This window comes from Sitophilus oryzae, unplaced genomic scaffold (genome assembly GCF_002938485.1).
Source record: "Sitophilus oryzae breed Bouriz unplaced genomic scaffold, Soryzae_2.0 scaffold_246_pilon_pilon, whole genome shotgun sequence".
Classification (NCBI taxonomy): domain Eukaryota; kingdom Metazoa; phylum Arthropoda; class Insecta; order Coleoptera; family Curculionidae; genus Sitophilus; species Sitophilus oryzae.
Window position 1 is genome coordinate 80,255 of NW_022146803.1, and position 17,086 is coordinate 97,340.

Here is a 17,086-nt window from a genome sequence, read left to right on the forward strand (position 1 = left end):
TATTATCTGTCATTTTTGAAATAAACCAATAAAACTGGTTAAAAACAATAAGAGACGACATATGACGGATTTATATTTAAACCCATCCATAGCTAACTTAAAAAATATTGGAAACTTTTTTTAGTAAAATAAATAGATTGGTATGGGATGTCATCTGCTTTTCTTGTCATCGTCTGTCTTACCTGAGAAAAAAAACAGAGTATACATCGATAATCTAATCAAACTGGTAGTTTCGACCTTTAAACCGATATTAATTGTTATTAGGTTTACTTTCTTATTTTTCAGAATTAATATTAAAAAATTATAGGTACCTACCGTTAAAATATGAAATTTTGTTTCAGATTTATATTTAATTAATAAAGTCCAATGCAAGAAACAACATAATGAAACCACCATCACTAAGTGTCAAGATTTTATATTTATGGTTATTACTTTAGAAAAATAATAAAAACTTTTTACATTAATTTTTATTAATATAATTTATTTTTGCTGCTTACCGCCACGACCTTACATTGCATGGTTTCTGTAACCAAGAAATAAATATCACAGTTCAGTAGTAAACATTATAAGGGTGACCGTAAAGTATCGAATAAGTTCATTTAAAATTAAAGGGTGTGTAAAAAAAGTTTTTTTCTTCGACAACCGCCGACTTGTGTCTTTTCAATACGCCTATGATGGTTGCGCATGTTGCAAAATCTGTGAATTTTTTTTAATTGAATGAAAAACGAAAAAATCCGGCGAAGACAGTTTTTAGAAGAGCCAATTAGCTATGTTTTAGTAAAAAAAAACAACTTTCTACAGCAAGTCGTTACTTCAGTAGAGACGACACAGATAAACATTAGCATTTTATATATTTAGATAATCCATTAAAATATTCAACAAAGTTGAGTTGTGTTTACGGTTTGATTTTCCGGATATTTTTTCAAGTTCCGGTCGTACCATCTCGGACACTTTAAGAAAAAGAGGAAAAACCCTGACATGTCCGGGTAAATCTGGACATATGGAAACCTTAATTGTTGTAGTTGACTCCAAAACAATATTTTTAATAAGTTAGAGGTTCTCCATGTTTAAGGACATCAAGATCAAAAAATACTAGATATATTGTAAAAATTAGAAATCTTTATTTTTCATATAAATTTTGTTAAACATATTTTTTTTACGAATTCAATTTTGCTAAAAATATGGTATTGAATCTCTCAAGACCTTCTGCATTAGCATCGAAAAAGTCTTCTTTCTTCAGTCTGTCAATGTAAGCTACAATATTGGGAAAATCTTGGTCAAAGTCTTTCACAAAGAACTTCCAGCATGTTGCTGTAGTAATGATACTAAAATCTGCAATTGACAGTTCATTTCCGACAGCATATTTGGTGTTTTGGAGTTCCAGTAATTTATCCAGAAAAGAAAAACCTTCTTTCAATAAATCCAAGTATTTTTGGTCGGGTTTGATGCCTTGAAGTGCGAGTGGTTTCTGTAAATTATATTAAAAAAAGCAACCTTAAATAACTATTTATTATCATATAATACATTTATTTAAAAAAAAGTTCTTTTCAGAGTTGCTTCGTTTTTAAACCTAGCCAACGTGGCCATCGTCTATTCTTTGTTAATCTTTCTATAATTTTTGTTAATTTTTGATCAGTTTTATGTGAATTTTTAGTAAATGACGTCTAGAGATTGACCTCGCCAAAAATATTATTGATTATCATTCCTTAACCGTCTTTGACGCCGTTTTTTTTTCGGTCATACAGTATAACATATACTCAACTGTTATAAGGAATCCTCTTGCTGTCAGTATACTCGAATCCAAGTGAAAACGGTGGTCTATGGTTGCCCGTCTTTTTATGTCGTCTTTGGGGTATAAGGGGTCGTTTTTCTTACCATACTTGCCCACCAAATAACCCATTATGGCGTGGCTGTCGGCTAATATGAACCCATCGTCGTCCAGTAATGGTATAGTATGTTGGGGGTTCAACTAAAGAAAAAAATTATAATTAAATTAGTATGAATAGCAAAACGAGTTAAGTTTTAGGTGACGATTATAGATAATAGATATGTATCTTAAGTGTAAAGTAGCAATTTATCTATGCTCAATCCTAATGCTTATTATGATCGTTAATCCTGTATTGTACAGGGTGGCACCTTACGACGCGGAGGCTCCAAGGAGAACGACAGCTTGTATTGAGATGAAGTTTTGTGATCATATGTAGGTTAATTTAGATCATTTTTTAGAAATATAGAGAGTTTTACAGGATGTCCCCAAAAAAGTTACACATCAAAGTTGTGTTTTTTGAAATGGAACACCCTATATACTAATTGATTTTCGACGATTCTGACAAAATAAATTAACAATAAAAAAAATCTATATCTACCACCTATATTGTATATTTCAATTTGTTTTAATGTCATAGTAACCAATTTGTCCCAGTGATGATACATTTAGTAATCTCACCGTGGGTAATTTGAACCATTTGACGCCATTTATGCAATATTAATATAATAATATAATATTAATATTGCCCATTATTATAAAAGGGAATGCATGTCCTACTGAAAATATCACATTTGCATATAAAAGTTATCTTTATGCACTTGTTGAGTGCTTACACAATGTAAACAGTTTTATATGGCCAAATTTAACTTATTTATATTTCTTCATATTGAGACTACATATTATACAATACATATTTGAATATTTGTAGCAAAGGGTAGTACCGCATAATCGAAAAAAACGGCGGCTACATGTGTGGAAGTTACGATCGATGACATTCCCTATGTAATTTTGCATATAAATGACACATGATACAAAGAATACAAGGTATGATATTGCGCAGGTTGGTCACTACGTCACAGGTGATAAACGGCACCATTGGTCGGCAAGTTCCGCGCGCCAATTTTAAATTGTCAAACAGATGACACAATAAATGTGAAAATAATTTTTCAAATGTCAAGCTCGATGATTTGACTATGTTTGACATAACTTTTGGGGTTATGTCCTAATTCTTCCCTATTTTATGTCTTTTTTAATTAGTGGCAATTGCACAATATGGATATTTTTGTGGATGGCGTATGACGTCACAGGTGGTATGCGCAAACTTAACGAGATTGGAACCGCTATCGATCATACCTTGTTTTCTTTATACCATGTAAATGACATGTCCAGGAACAGAATATGCATACAGGGTGAGGTCTCAAATAAGTGCAAATATTTTGAGGTCTGGTAGATCTCGATAAACGAAATATAATTTCGCTTTGTCGTTTTTCTAATAAGTAAAATTAAAACAAACTTTTTCTTAAATTTTGAGAACTACTAAATTTTTTTCTGATTTTCAACGTTTTTTTCACGAATAAAAACTCAAAGGCGTATTTCTGGAGTTGAAATATATCTCCCCTAAATATATATGCACTTCTTTAAGATCTACTCTGTATAGTCTGTCCAACGAGAAAGAACATAAAGTAGAAATACTTAAAAGAGACTATGTTCTTGATTAATGAAGAAGACAATGTTTTATAATATTGAATTAGCAAATTTGATCCCCAAAAGCTTAAACATAAATACACTCCTCAAAAAATTATTTATTGCATATTTAAAAAAGTAACTATTATATATTTCTACATGAACTATGTATTTCTTGCCTTCTTCTTGTGAGTTCTTTAAGGTTTGAATTTCCTTTTACGGTATCCAAACTATTTAAAAATGTAATTCAGAGAATCAAGGGGTCTTGTTTTCTAAATTAATATACAAGGCGAGTTTTAAATAAGTGCAAACATTTTTAGGGGTAGTATATATTTCGACCCCAGAAACACGTTTATGAGATTTTTTTCGCGAAAAAAAAATTCGCAAATTTGGATTTTTTTTGGAATTTTTTTTTAATTTTTGATTAAATACATGATATCTTCATAATGGCAACATAGGTAGTAGAAAAGATCCAGTGGTTCTCAAAATTTAAGCAAAAAATCATTTTTTTTTAATTTTCAAAGTAAAATATCTCGGTTAATTTGGAGTTATTTGAAAAACGGTAAAGAGAAAATATGTGTCTTCTTACCGGCCCTGAAAATATTTGCACTTATTTAAGACTCACCCTGTATATTTTTTTTAAATATGAAATTATTGTATTGAGTAATTTAATAAAAAATGCAGTACCTTAACAAAACCTTCCTTGAGGTGTTCTCCGTTTAACAAATCTACACGAACGATCTCAAGTTCTATACCGAGAACTTTGGCACACATCAAAACCGCTCCATACGGTGGACTTCCGGCTATTCCATACAGTTTTGGGGTCATTTTCGGAAATAGTAATAAAACTTTTACTTTTTACCTTTTTTTTATTAATTTTTTTTACTCCCAACAACAACGAGATGCTTTAAATGACTAGGTAAAAATACCCGATCTATTTTATTTTTATCTTCTAATCTTTTAATTACACGCAAATAAGTGGATACAGAGTCGGAATTAGATTTATTTTTCAGTAATGTCTAATATAAAACTCATTATTATTTATTTCACATTTCTATTAAATATTTCTAGTATGTATATAAAAAAAACAGTGTGTGCACTATGTGCGCATATTTGAAGTGATACTTCTTACTAAGTTATTAAATTGAAGTATTTGAAGGACATATGTTTGAAAAAGGGATGTATAATGCTGTGTTATTATAAATATTATTTTCAATTTATTTCTGGACATTTTCTGTTTCCCCAATAGCCTGCAAATTTTGTGGAATACCACCCAAAATACACACTTTTATGCAAATGCCTAATAATGTTAACATTGTTAACGCTTAAATCTTAGACGAGGAAAGAGAGGGGACAGCTAGCACGCATATTCTCCAGTGAAAAATTTTTGAGGCCAAAATTTGATCGGCGGCCATACTTTGGTGACAAGATTTCGAGGTGACACCAAGCGAATTTTTATGTTTTTTGTGAATATTGATTTGTTTTAGATTTATAAACTGTGTTGTTTAGTATGGTGAGATGTTCGGCGTATGGCTGCAAAGGCTGAAGCGAGAAAAAAATTACTGGAATTACATTTTACAGGTAAAAGTTGATACACAACTTGTGCTATATAGTCATAAAATGTACATTTTTTTCATTATAGCAGTAAAAATATGTTAAATGCTTCTAATATGTCTTGTACCACATCCAAAGCAAACTATTTTTATTAATTCCAAGTAGTATTTTCAATATCCTATATTATAATTAATGTTTGAAACTATAAATAATGCTACTCAGACAAGATTTCTCCAGTGGCGTAGGGTGTTATAATCAGAGAAATACAATTTCTGCAATAAACATTTTTTTATATATTTTACATGTAAAAAAAATGTATAAAGTATTGTTATCAAATATGTAAAATAATAATTGTGAACTAAAAAAAAACATGAAAAATTTGGGTTATAAAAAATCTATATGTAAAGTTGTTACATAAAACTTAAATTTACCTGCCAAGATTTGCTGGGGGTGGACAAACTTGTGGTGGGCTACTTGTTACAATATTTTTTTAAATGTCCTTTCAAAAAATTTGCTAGTTTAGGTGTGTAATAATAGTTTCAATGAGTAATTAATAAAAATTTTTGAAATAAATAAATAAAATATAAATAAATAAATAGTGCATATACACGTTTAAAACTTATATATTTACATTATTTTTTATTTAATTATACATTATACACACGTTAACAAATAAATAATTGTCTTGATGATCAGTTCACTGTGACTGTTAAATAAATTTTGCATTATCGGCTTAGATATTCTAATATTATAAAGGTGACTAAGACTATAAAATACAAAATTGTATATGCATTAATATAAATAATAAAAAAACGATATATTAGTTAACGTTTTAATAAATATTTTTTATCGTCTAGGTACAAGCTAATTTCTGATGCTACGCCATTGGAGAATTTCGCGTGGTGACAAATGGCCTCACTTTCAGCTGCCGTGTTACCTGTCCCCTCTCTTTCCTTGTCTAAGGCTTAAATTTATTTAAAAAGAAAACTTTTTGAACCTAACCAACAATTGGTATTTATAGTGATTTATACAGTGCCTTCTATTAAAAGATCAGCCTACCGGCGAGATTTATGACGTCACGCTAGTTAGATATAACGGATTAGTAAATATGTTGTAGAATACATGGAAAACATAATTATTCCTCAGATTTTTGGTTGGTATTTTAAAAATGATATAGTTTACATGAAATATATATAATATACAGTTAATGACTACAACATATATACCTATTTATAGTAATAAATACTTTGGCAAATAAACTATGAACCATACAAATGCAGCAAATGTTTTACAATGTACAAATAATGTATAGGTACATAAGATAATGGGTAAAATGTAAATATATTTTAAATTTTGGGGTTTGAAAATCGATCTATTTTAACAAAAAACATTCAATATCTACTAGTGATGTATTATTATTTGCATTCACAAAATTTATATGTATATTTTGCAAGTATCAATGTTGGAAAAATTATATTTACAAATAATACAATATTATCTAAAAAAAGGCGTCAGCGATGGCTATGAAATGAAGATCGCTGGCATTTTATATGTAAAATAATTCTAAAATTTTTGATTTTCTTGGGATTTTTAGGTTTGGGAAAAACGCTGATTTAAGTTTTCATTTGGGTTTTCATTATTTTTATTTGGTTTAAAAAAAAACGTTTCGGCTAACTATAGTCTTCATTAGTGTTGTGTCATATGAGAAGAGAAAAATAGTGTCGAATATAATCCAAAAAATTACATATACAATATAATTCACACCTCATAATGTTTACTGCAATTAATAAACTAATATAAACTTATCAAAAGATGACCATATATTTTTTAAAATTATTATTCTTAACACTAAAATTATCTACATTGACTATGGAGTACGCAGTAAACATTATGTGCGTGGTGTGAATATTCTATATGTAATTTTTTGGATTATATTCGACACTATTTTTTTCATATGACACAATACTGATGAAGGCTATAATGTTAGCCGAAACGTTTTTCTTAAACCAAATAAAAATAATGAAAAACCAAATGAAAACTTAATCAGCGTTTTTCCCGAACCTAAATCCCAAGAAAATCAAAACATTTAGAATATTTAGAAACAAGGTTCAAGAATATCAAATTTTCCAAGATTGTAAAATTCTAGTTAATTATTTTATGTGTACAGTTATTTAGGGAATGTCATCGATGTTCATTTGCAAGCCAACTAGACGCCGATTTTTTTCGATGATACGGTATAATTCTTACGTAAAATCAAAGAATATTATAGTTTTAAGAACTCTCGTGTGGAAGCTTTAGCGATTTGTCATACGGTGGCGCTTTTGAACATAATCGAAGCCTGAAAATGCTAATATTTTAAATTTTGAGGACTACGCGCGGCGATATTTCGTACGGTGTTGCCAAATATATTTTATTTCTCGATATTTAAAGAAATATGTATTAATTATATATTTCGTATATTCGTTAGTACATGAGGCATCCTAAGGCTATGAAAAAAAAAACGTAGCTGTGAAAATAAAATTTTAGATTTTTAATTTTTTTGTACCTTCTAATAAAAATTATTCCAATAAAAAATTAACTAGTTTGATTATGTGTTATCTGTGCTAGTATTAGGAAACTGGAGTAAATACGGAGAATATTAATTCGTTCTCTAAGATGAGCACTACTAAGTAATTTTTTAAAATTCGACCCATAAGGGGGTGTAATTAGATAAAGGGGTGTAATTAAACAAAAAAAAATCTGTACCTACTAGGAGTATGAACTTTTGCACAGATGTGGCGCATTTGAACATTGATAAGCGATTTTTGGAAATGTATAGCCTAAGGGTAGTAAAACTGGGAGGTGAAATTTTGTACAAAAAATGTTAGTTCTAGGAGTATGAATGTAGAATGTAGAATGTTTAGAAGGGGAGTTAATCACCGCGACCTTATAGATCTATTGTGTGTTCCCCTTTCTTGAGTTATAACGAGTTATAACTCATCATACAGTCTCAGGGCTTTAAGAAAAGCCAGTATCTGAGACGGCTCCACAGAGGCCAGCTCTCCATCCTCGACATCAGACGTGCCAAGGTTCATGGCACGAATGGTCGTCGTCTCGGCGCACTCAGTGATAAGGTGTTCTGGTGTTTCCCCATTTTCCCCACAAAATCTGCATTCGCCGTTGTTTCTCAGTTTCAGCCTACTGAGGTGTTCGTTGAGGAGACAGTGTCCTGTTAGAAACCCCGTGACAATCCGAAGATTGTTTTTACTTAAATCAAGGAAAACCTTTGATTTTTCTCGGTCATAAGTTCTTAGGAGTATGAAATTTTGTACAGAGTTTCCTTAAGTGACGAAAGTGAGTACCTAGAAGCTAATTTTTGACATTCATCCCTTAGAAATAAGGGATGAAAATTTGTACAAAAGGTTAAAATCGGTTTTAGAAGTATGAATTTTGCAGACGTTCCTTATGTAACGTAATTTAGCATTAAGAAGCAATTTTGGAAATTAGCCCTCTAAGGGTGTGAAATGAGGGGTTGAACGTTCTGGAACAATAAATTCTGTTCAAGGAATATGAAAATTTGCACAGAGGTTCCTTATGTAGCGTAATTGAATAATTAGAGTAATTTTTGGAATTCATTCCTTAAGGGGGTAAAACTAGGGGTGAAAATTTGTATAATTTTTTTATGTAAAATCCGTTCTAGGACTAGGAGTATGAAATTCTGTTCAGAGGTCCCTTAAATGATGAAAGTGAGTACCTAGAAGCGAATTTTAGGCATGCATCCCCTAAAAAATAAGGGATGAAAATTTGTACAAAAATTTGTTAAAATCGGTTTTAGAAGTATGAATTTTGCAGACGTTCCTTATGTAACGTAATTTAACACTAAGAAGCAATTTTTGGAAATTCGCCCTCTAAGGGTGTGAAATGAGGGGTTGAACGTTCTAGAACAATAAATTCTGTTCAAGGAATATGAGAATTTGCACAGAGGTTCCTTATGTAGCGTAATTGAATAATTAGAGTGATTTTTGGAATTCGTTCCTTAAGGGGGTAAAACTAGGGGTGAAAATTTGTATAATTTTTTTATGTAAAATCCGTTCTAGGACTAGGAGTATGAAATTCTGTTCAGAGGTCCCTTAAATGATGAAAGTGAGTACCTAGAAGCGAATTTTAGGCATGCATCCCCTAAAAAATAAGGGATGAAAATTTGTACAAAAATTTGTTAAAATCGGTTTTAGAAGTATGAATTTTGCAGACGTTCCTTATGTAACGTAATTTAACACTAAGAAGCAATTTTTGGAAATTCGCCCTCTAAGGGTGTGAAATGAGGGGTTGAACGTTCTGGAACAATAAATTCTGTTCAAGGAATATGATGATTATATATGATGATTTGCACAGAGGTTTATTATGTAGCGTAATTGAATAATTAGAGCGATTTTTGGAATTCATTCCTTAAGGGGGTAAAACTAAGGGTAAAAATTTGTATAATTTTTATGTAAAATCCGTTCTAGGACTAGGAGTATGCAATTTTGTACAGAGGTCCCTTAAGTGATGAAAGTGTGTACCCAGAAGAAAATTTTGGACATGCACCCCCTAAAAAATAAGCACTCCCTATAAAACAATTAAAATAAAAAATTTGTCCAAATAATAAAAAAAAGTTGGGGTAGGCCACTCTTATCACTTAGGGGTATAAAAAATAGATAACAACCTAGGAATAGGTTGTGACCAAACCAAACCAAACCAGACTTACTGAATATACATATAAAATTTTATCAAAATCGGTCTAGCCGTTACGGAGATGGTAACAAAAAATTAAAAAAAAACAACCCCTATTAAAATATAGGGGATGATGGTAGAACGGTGAAAATTTAGGGTGGTTTGTATTTTTTAATGCCAAATAAAAAAAAATTAAAATATTTTTTTTTTCAAAAAATAAAAAATGGGGGTGGGCTACCCTTACCACTTAAGGGTATAAAAAATAGATAACAAACTATTTTCAGACCTACTCAATATACATAATAAAATGTCATCAAAATCGGCCAAGCCGTTTCGGAGATGGTATCAAAAAAACAACCCCTATTAGAAAATAAGGGATGATGGTAGAACGGTGAAAATTTAGAGTTGTTTGTATTTTTAAGGCCAAATAAAAAAAAATAATTTTTTTTCCAAAAATAAAAAAATGAGGGTGGGCTACCCTCTCGACACCCTTATCACTTAAGGGTATAAGAATAGATAACAACCTATTCTTAGACGTACTGAATATACAAATAAAATTTTATCAAAATCGGTTAAGCCGTTTCGGAGATGGTAACAAAAAATTTTAAAAAACAACCCCTGTTAAAAAATAGGGGATGATGGTAGAACGGTGAAAATTTAGGGTTATTTGTATTTTTTAATGACAAATAAAAAAAATTAAAATATTTTTTTTTTCAAAATATAAAAAAAAATGGGGGTGGGCTACCCTTATCACTTAAGGGTATAAAAACAGATAACAACGTATTCTCAGACCTACTGAATATACATATAAAATTTCATCAAAATCGATCAAGCCGTTTCGGAGATGGTAACAAAAAACTAAAAAAAAACATCCCCTATTAAAAAATAGGGGATGATGGTAGAACGGTTGAAAACGGGTTGTTTGTATTTTTTAATGCCAAATAAAAAAAATAAAAATATTTTTTTTTAAATAAAAAAAATGGGGGTGGGCTACCCTTATCACTTAAGGGTATAAAAAATATATAACAACCTGTTTTCAGACCTACTCAATATACTTATAAAATTTCATCAAAATCGGCTAAGCCGTTTCGGAGATGGCAACAAAAAAAAATAAAAAACAACCCCTATTAAAAATAGGGGATGATAGCAGAACGGTGAAAATTTAGGGTTGTTTGTATTTCTTAATGCCAAATAAAAAAATAAAAAACATTTTTTTCTTTTCAAAAACTAAAAAAAAATGAGGGTGGGTTACCCTCTCGGCTACCCTTATCAGTTAAGGGTATAAAAATAGATAACAACTTATTCTTAGACGTACTGAATATACATATAAAATTTTATCAAAATCGGTTAAGCCGTTTCGGAGATGGTAACAAAAAATTAAAAAAACAACCCCTATTAAAAAATAGGGGATGAAAGTAGAACGGTGAAAATTTAGTGTTGTTTGTATTTTTTAATGCCAAATAAAAAAAAATTAAAATATTGTTTTTTCACAAAATAAAAAAATGGGGGTGGACTACCCTTATCATTTAAGGGTATAAAAAATATATAACTACCTATTCTCAGACCTACTGAATATACATATAAAATTTCATCAAAATCGGTTAAGCCGTTTCGGAGGAGTACGGTAACCAAAACTGTAACACGGGAATTATATAGATAATATTATATGTAAACTGCGGAGTGCGGAGAACGGAAAGACTGATTATAGCAATAGATAAAATTTAAAACTATAATTTAAAACTATTCAAGAAAGTACACACAAAACAAGGCAACGCCGCGCGTCTATTCGTTCAATTCCGAGCAAAATAGCGAGGCTCCACGAAGTTGGGGCCTCGCTCGCCAAAGCGAGGCCCCATCGACAGGTCAGATTTTGATGCGAGACGAGACTTCTAGGGTATTAAGATATTCTTTGGTAAAATGTAAATAACATTAGACCAATTAAAACAAAGAAATATGAATTTCTTAGTATTTTTAGTAACACCTTTATTCTTAAAACTTAATTTTGTATTATGCAAATATACCAATTTTATTGTTATTTTATTCATATTGTATTCAGCCATCACATAAATATTTGATATTAATTTGGTATTATAAATAATCAACACTATTCATTAAAAATTACTGAACAAATATATTTTATGCTTGACATACATTATATATTATCAAACAAAAACACATTCTTCTTTTAAACTGTATCAGTCTTGTCTTTACAAAAATCTTTTTTAAAATTTGAACTCAAAATAATAATCTATTTCATGATCTTTAATACACATATTCTTTATTTTTCCCTAGATCATAATACCTACTTACGTGTTTGAATCTATCGAAGCTGAACCAACAACACTTGGAGTGGAGATTCAACAATATGAATAAAATAAACATAATTGTCCAGTTTTCATTAATACCATCATGGGAGAATATTATTTTTAAATTTATTAAAGATATTTTCAATAGGATTCTCTTGATTTATAACTCGTACCCACTTTTCTTGCTCTTCCGGACAATTTAGGCTGCCTAGTATAACTATCCTTTCCACCAGGAACACAACAAAGATGAGGCATAGCACCAAAAACACACTCCACTTAAGCTTTATTGATGAATTGTTAGAGTCTTAAAAAACACACACAAAAATCACGATAAGTAAAAAATGTATGGGCACTTTTAGGTTAAATCACTTACACAACGTGTAATTTTTCAATTTTTCTATTTTTTTATGCAAAACCGAGATTGACAATATATCTGGTAGTAGTTTATGTCACTTAAACACCAAAATAATTAGTTTTTTGCACTACAATAATAAATTATACCAAAAATCAAAGAGTTAAAACCAAAAATCAACCGACAAATTATGAAACGGAATCTAACCCAATATCTAAGTATGTACAGCTGATGAAGTAAACAAAAGTCCGCCCCCAGGCTGATCTTTTAATAGAAGGCGCTGATTTATAGTAATTTTGTTAAATTATCCCAATATATTCTCGTTGATTATTGGTTTGAAATAAATATGACAATGTTCTCCAATGAAAATGCGAGTTGCTTAACTCTAATAATTCTAATTCTGAGCTAGATGCTTTACCTAGGCCGTTATTCAGAAGCTACAAACCTCTCGATGAAAATATGCATGAAAAATTAATTGCTAGCACATCAGGTACAGTATCAAGTTTATGATAATGATTTTCTTAGCTTTAAATCAAATGTTTTTTGGTGTTTGCGCGATCGTGCGATGTGCGATCCTTACTATTTTTTTCTCTCTAGCTCGTCTCTCAAGGCCGCAGCGTGTGACAGCCTTGAATTTTTACTCCCGTCGCGCGTAAAGAAGTTACACTTCAAAAATAGAATATACTTTTTTTCTAGTTAAACTCGTATAAAAATGATGTATTTGTTTTATGAAATTCATATTGGAAATATCTTTTGAATCAGGACCTGTTACATCGTATGGCAATGTCAATCTTGAATATTTTTTAGTTCAAATATATAATAGGAGCAGTGAATGATTTTTTTTAATAGTTACGTACAACTTTATTAATATGTTTTGACGACTATTTACTATTAATACTATTAATTCGAGTAATTACATGCTTTTAAATAGTAATTATCGTTTAATTTAATTATTTTTTTTTTTGAAATCGGTTTTAAAAACTCAACGGTGTTTTCTGAGATTTTTCGATACCCAGGGGCGGAACAGGAATTTATTTTAGGGGAGGCCGAGATACATTTTAGGGGGGGCCAAATAAAAAGTAATGTAGAATATGCTTATTAGAGCGCCATTTTTAACCCAAAAGCCTAATAATTAACCCAATTTATAGATTTTAGGGGGGGCCTTCTTGGCCCCATGGGCCCCCCTCTGTATCCGCCACTGTCGATACCTGTCTTTGAATAAAAAGATTAAAGAAGGAGAATAATGCTATCCATTCATTTTTGTATTATAGTCTCAAAATCAAAAACCTTTCTACCCGAAGGTGTAAGGTATACTAAATTAAATAAATTCACTTAATTGCTACACTATACACAAATTATTGTTTCTATTTATTTTTATCTCTTGCTAAACTTTTGGCTTCTGTTATTGTTAGTCCTCTATCCTGCACTATCTTCTTTATTGTGTATATTCCATGTTTTAATTGGTCTCCCCCTTGGTCTCTTTTCCTGGTGTTTTTTAGCTGGTGCAAAAATTTCCTCTTTTGTTTTATTTTTGTGCCATAATTTTTAGAAATGATTTTTCATGTCATATACTACTGTTACTTACTTTCTTTGAGTAAGAGGTATTTCAATTTTAATTTAAACACCTTTATTATACTATTTTTTCTGTTATATTACGACTATGCAATATAAGAGAGAAAATTATACATTAAATTATAATATATTATAATAAATGTTAGAAGAAATGACTGAAATGAGCTATTATACTATTTAGAGTTTTGTTTTACTTATACTAAATTATTTATTCTTTAGACTTGGCATACTAACGATGAATCTTTGAAAAAAGCGTTAAACAACTTCTACAATTGGTAAGTTTGGTATTTTATGATATGTGCATGTATACCGTAAAGAAATAACAAGAAAATCTTACAGTTATTTACTAAAAAAGCGTCTCGTCTGCGTCTATTCAAATTTTTCCTTTGGCGCGTTTAATTGATTACAGCGCCATTCTTATTTAGTGAGAATTTTTAGAACTATCGTCTAAATGATTATTTGCGCCACCATATGGAAAGTTTTAAAAGTAAGCTAATATAGGTCTCTGCTTTTATTATGGTGGCGCCATCATGGACGGAATATTTAAACTAGTGATTTAAGTTCTTTATAGATTTCTATAAAAAAAACTAGTGCTATCTAACGTTAAATAGTTGAACTTAGGTTAAAGTTGTTTTTTTTAAAGAAATCTATATTTTTAGTTCCCAAAAAGTTCTGGGTGAGAGTCATCTATGAATAACATTTTATACTAATTTTGATTCTAACCTGTGATTCTAACCTATTTCTAACCCTAGGAAAAATATGTTTTTGTTTTTGAATGGTTTTTGTTATGGTTTTTGTATCAAAAGTAAAATAAGAAATAAGTGAGTTTATTTTTTCTTTGATAACAAATCTGCTGGTTAAATTATAGTGTACCATCTATATAACATATTTATAACTAATTTTTAATATTATTTATCTACCATTCGTATTTTTAAGTGTAATTTGTGGACAATGAGTATTTGTAGACGTAACATTTGTTATTACAGATCAGATATGTGATAAAACAGCTGAGGAAAAGAAAGGAGAATACAGTGCAAAAAATGGAAGGAAATGATATATTCTTTTGGAAAGATGTGTATTTGCGTTGAATTTCATAAGAAACCCTCACCGATTGCCCTCTGCTTTTCAATGAAAGTGTGTGCCAAAAAAGGGTAAAGCTGGAGCAACAAGATTGGAATCCTTCAGATGGTTTTTGTTTCCAATTATTGCCTTCAAATCATTCCTCCAAATAGCTCTTCAGAAAATTATACTCAAACATTCAAATTTTAAATACATGGACTCTATCATAGAGATAAATGCTGTAACTCCTGAACCTGCATTTTTCTTTGATATAAAAATAATTTAAATCTTAATGGGTGTTATACACTATAAGAAATGTATTATTGTTATGAAGAGATGCAGTGTATAAGGCAAAGGTATAAGGTAACTTTTTTTCGCATTGTTTCAGTCTGTCTTTTTAATTTGTTACAATTTTTTGTAAAGTAAATAGTGAAAAGACATATAAAGACATACATTTTTAAAAGTATTTTTCTCATGAGAATTAAATATGAAATTTTTGGCCAACGAGGTTGAACAGTGTTAGACTCGTTTAGAAAAATGTTAATTACTTAAGAACTAATTAACATATCAAAGTGCCTATTGCATCAATCGATAGGAAATTCAACCCTCTATCTTATTCTATATATAACACACATTTTAAACCCCATAGCTACTTTATTTTTTGAAGCAAAAATGAACACAGGGCAACATTTGAAAAATTTTAGCCCAAAAAATAAAGTGTTCCCTAGGGGGTTGAAATTTTGTGTACAGATAGAGGGTTGAATTCCCTATCGATTGATACTAAGAGCATTCCGACATTTTTTTTAATTAAGGAGTAATTAGCTTTTTAATTTGAAAAACGAGGTCAAAATACTAGAATCAACATTTTTTCTGTAGTGCTAAAAATTTGTTACAGATGTTGAAAAATTTTGCATGGGACAACCAAATCTTGTGCATTTTTGTCATCAAAAATTTCATTTTGAACAAAAATGATATATTTTGCAGAATCGTATTTCTTAACGTGTAGGTATTTTACATTGCTATTATATTTTTGGTTTGTCATTATACATATATTTTAGGTTCGTTTGTTCAAAATGAAATATTTTGCAGAATGGTATTTCTTAACGTGTAGGTATTTTACATTGCTATTATATTTTTGGTTTGTCATTATACATATATTTTAGGGTACTATTTAATTTTCTCTTGTTATATTTATAAGACCTCTAAGAGTTTCTATTTTTCTTTTAATTGTTATAGTATAGGAATTCTGACAGGACAATGTTTTCCTATATCATTCCAAATTTCTATTACAATAAACTACCATTTTAGATTTCAAGTTTGCACAAAAATGGCCTGTGCGAAATAAGTAACGTTTGTTGGGGCCTTAAAGAAAACTACAAGGTAAAATCTAGATTTGTCTTTTATTTTTTCAGAATCTCTTTTACTTATCGTGTGCTACAACGGGGCGATTTTTTACAAAAAAACATACAACCGAAATAACAAAAACAGAACTTGATTAAGTGTTAAAATCAGTCAGATCTTTCGACCATGTTTTTTTATCATACAAACAAATTCACTTAAATAATAAGTTTTCTTAATATTACTATTATTACTTATCTAAAAACAAGAATTACATTTTCCTTAAAAATAAGTTTATAAAACTAAGTAAGACGTCAGGCAGTTTCTCGTGTGCTTTAGTATAACAATAATTCGTTTTATTTTTCTAAGTGAAACCGCTGACAAAACAGGATAAATAAAATATACAGGCAGATGCAGTTTTTTGTGGTAGACCTTCAACAGTCGCGAGAAAAAGTGGTTTTAAGAAAATTATATGTCAGCTTTTTATTTTTATAACACCCGATATAGTCCTAGAAAATAGGCCAAGATTTGGTAAAAACTTGAATTTTTTATATAAGTTACTTTGAAAGATCCAAAAACGAATTGTGAAAGATTTTTTTAAATTCACCCCCGAGAAGGGGTGAAATAAATAAACAAATTTATATTTTCGAAATTTCGGAGAAGCGCTAAGGACTAGAAAAAAAGTTCAAATAAAAGTTGTACAGCATCCAATTTTACATCAAAATGGTCTCTATATATATTTTTTTAATAAAGTTAATTTTGATC

General features: G+C 30.0%; 1 protein-coding gene and 1 long non-coding RNA gene across 3 annotated transcripts; one reads left to right on the plus strand and one right to left on the minus strand.

The window, feature by feature from the left end:
* Nucleotides 1-1,101: 1,101 nt before the first annotated feature.
* On the minus strand, nt 1,102-4,374 carry LOC115884405 (glutathione S-transferase 1-like). The gene is made up of 3 exons (XM_030902962.1): nt 4,139-4,374; nt 1,763-1,969; nt 1,102-1,468 (listed from the first exon to the last, which is right to left on the minus strand). Exons 1-3 carry the CDS (start codon nt 4,277-4,279, stop codon nt 1,157-1,159), a joined length of 660 nt encoding a protein of 219 aa, XP_030758822.1. The 5' UTR covers nt 4,280-4,374; the 3' UTR covers nt 1,102-1,156.
* Nucleotides 4,375-14,653: 10,279 nt separating this feature from the next.
* On the plus strand, nt 14,654-16,519 carry LOC115884409. Of its 2 annotated transcripts, XR_004050558.1 has the most exons (3): nt 14,654-14,745; nt 14,911-16,041; nt 16,147-16,519. It is a non-coding gene; the product is annotated as an uncharacterized LOC115884409 (long non-coding RNA). The 2 variants fall into 2 exon arrangements; XR_004050557.1 differs by having other exon boundaries at nt 14,911-16,519.
* The last annotated feature ends 567 nt before the right edge of the window (nt 16,520-17,086 follow it).

Bases quoted from the DNA above. Each gene is read 5' to 3' on its own strand.
- LOC115884405 (XM_030902962.1), bottom strand. From the start codon at position 4,279: ATGACCCCAAAACTGTATGGAATAGCCGGAAGTCCACCGTATGGAGCG. The intron at 1,970-4,138 runs GTACTGCATTTT...TTTTTTCTTTAG, and splicing joins TCAAGGAAGGTTTTGTTAAG to TTGAACCCCCAACATACTAT. The intron at 1,469-1,762 runs GTTGAGTATATG...TATAATTTACAG, and splicing joins CAAGAGGATTCCTTATAACA to AAACCACTCGCACTTCAAGG.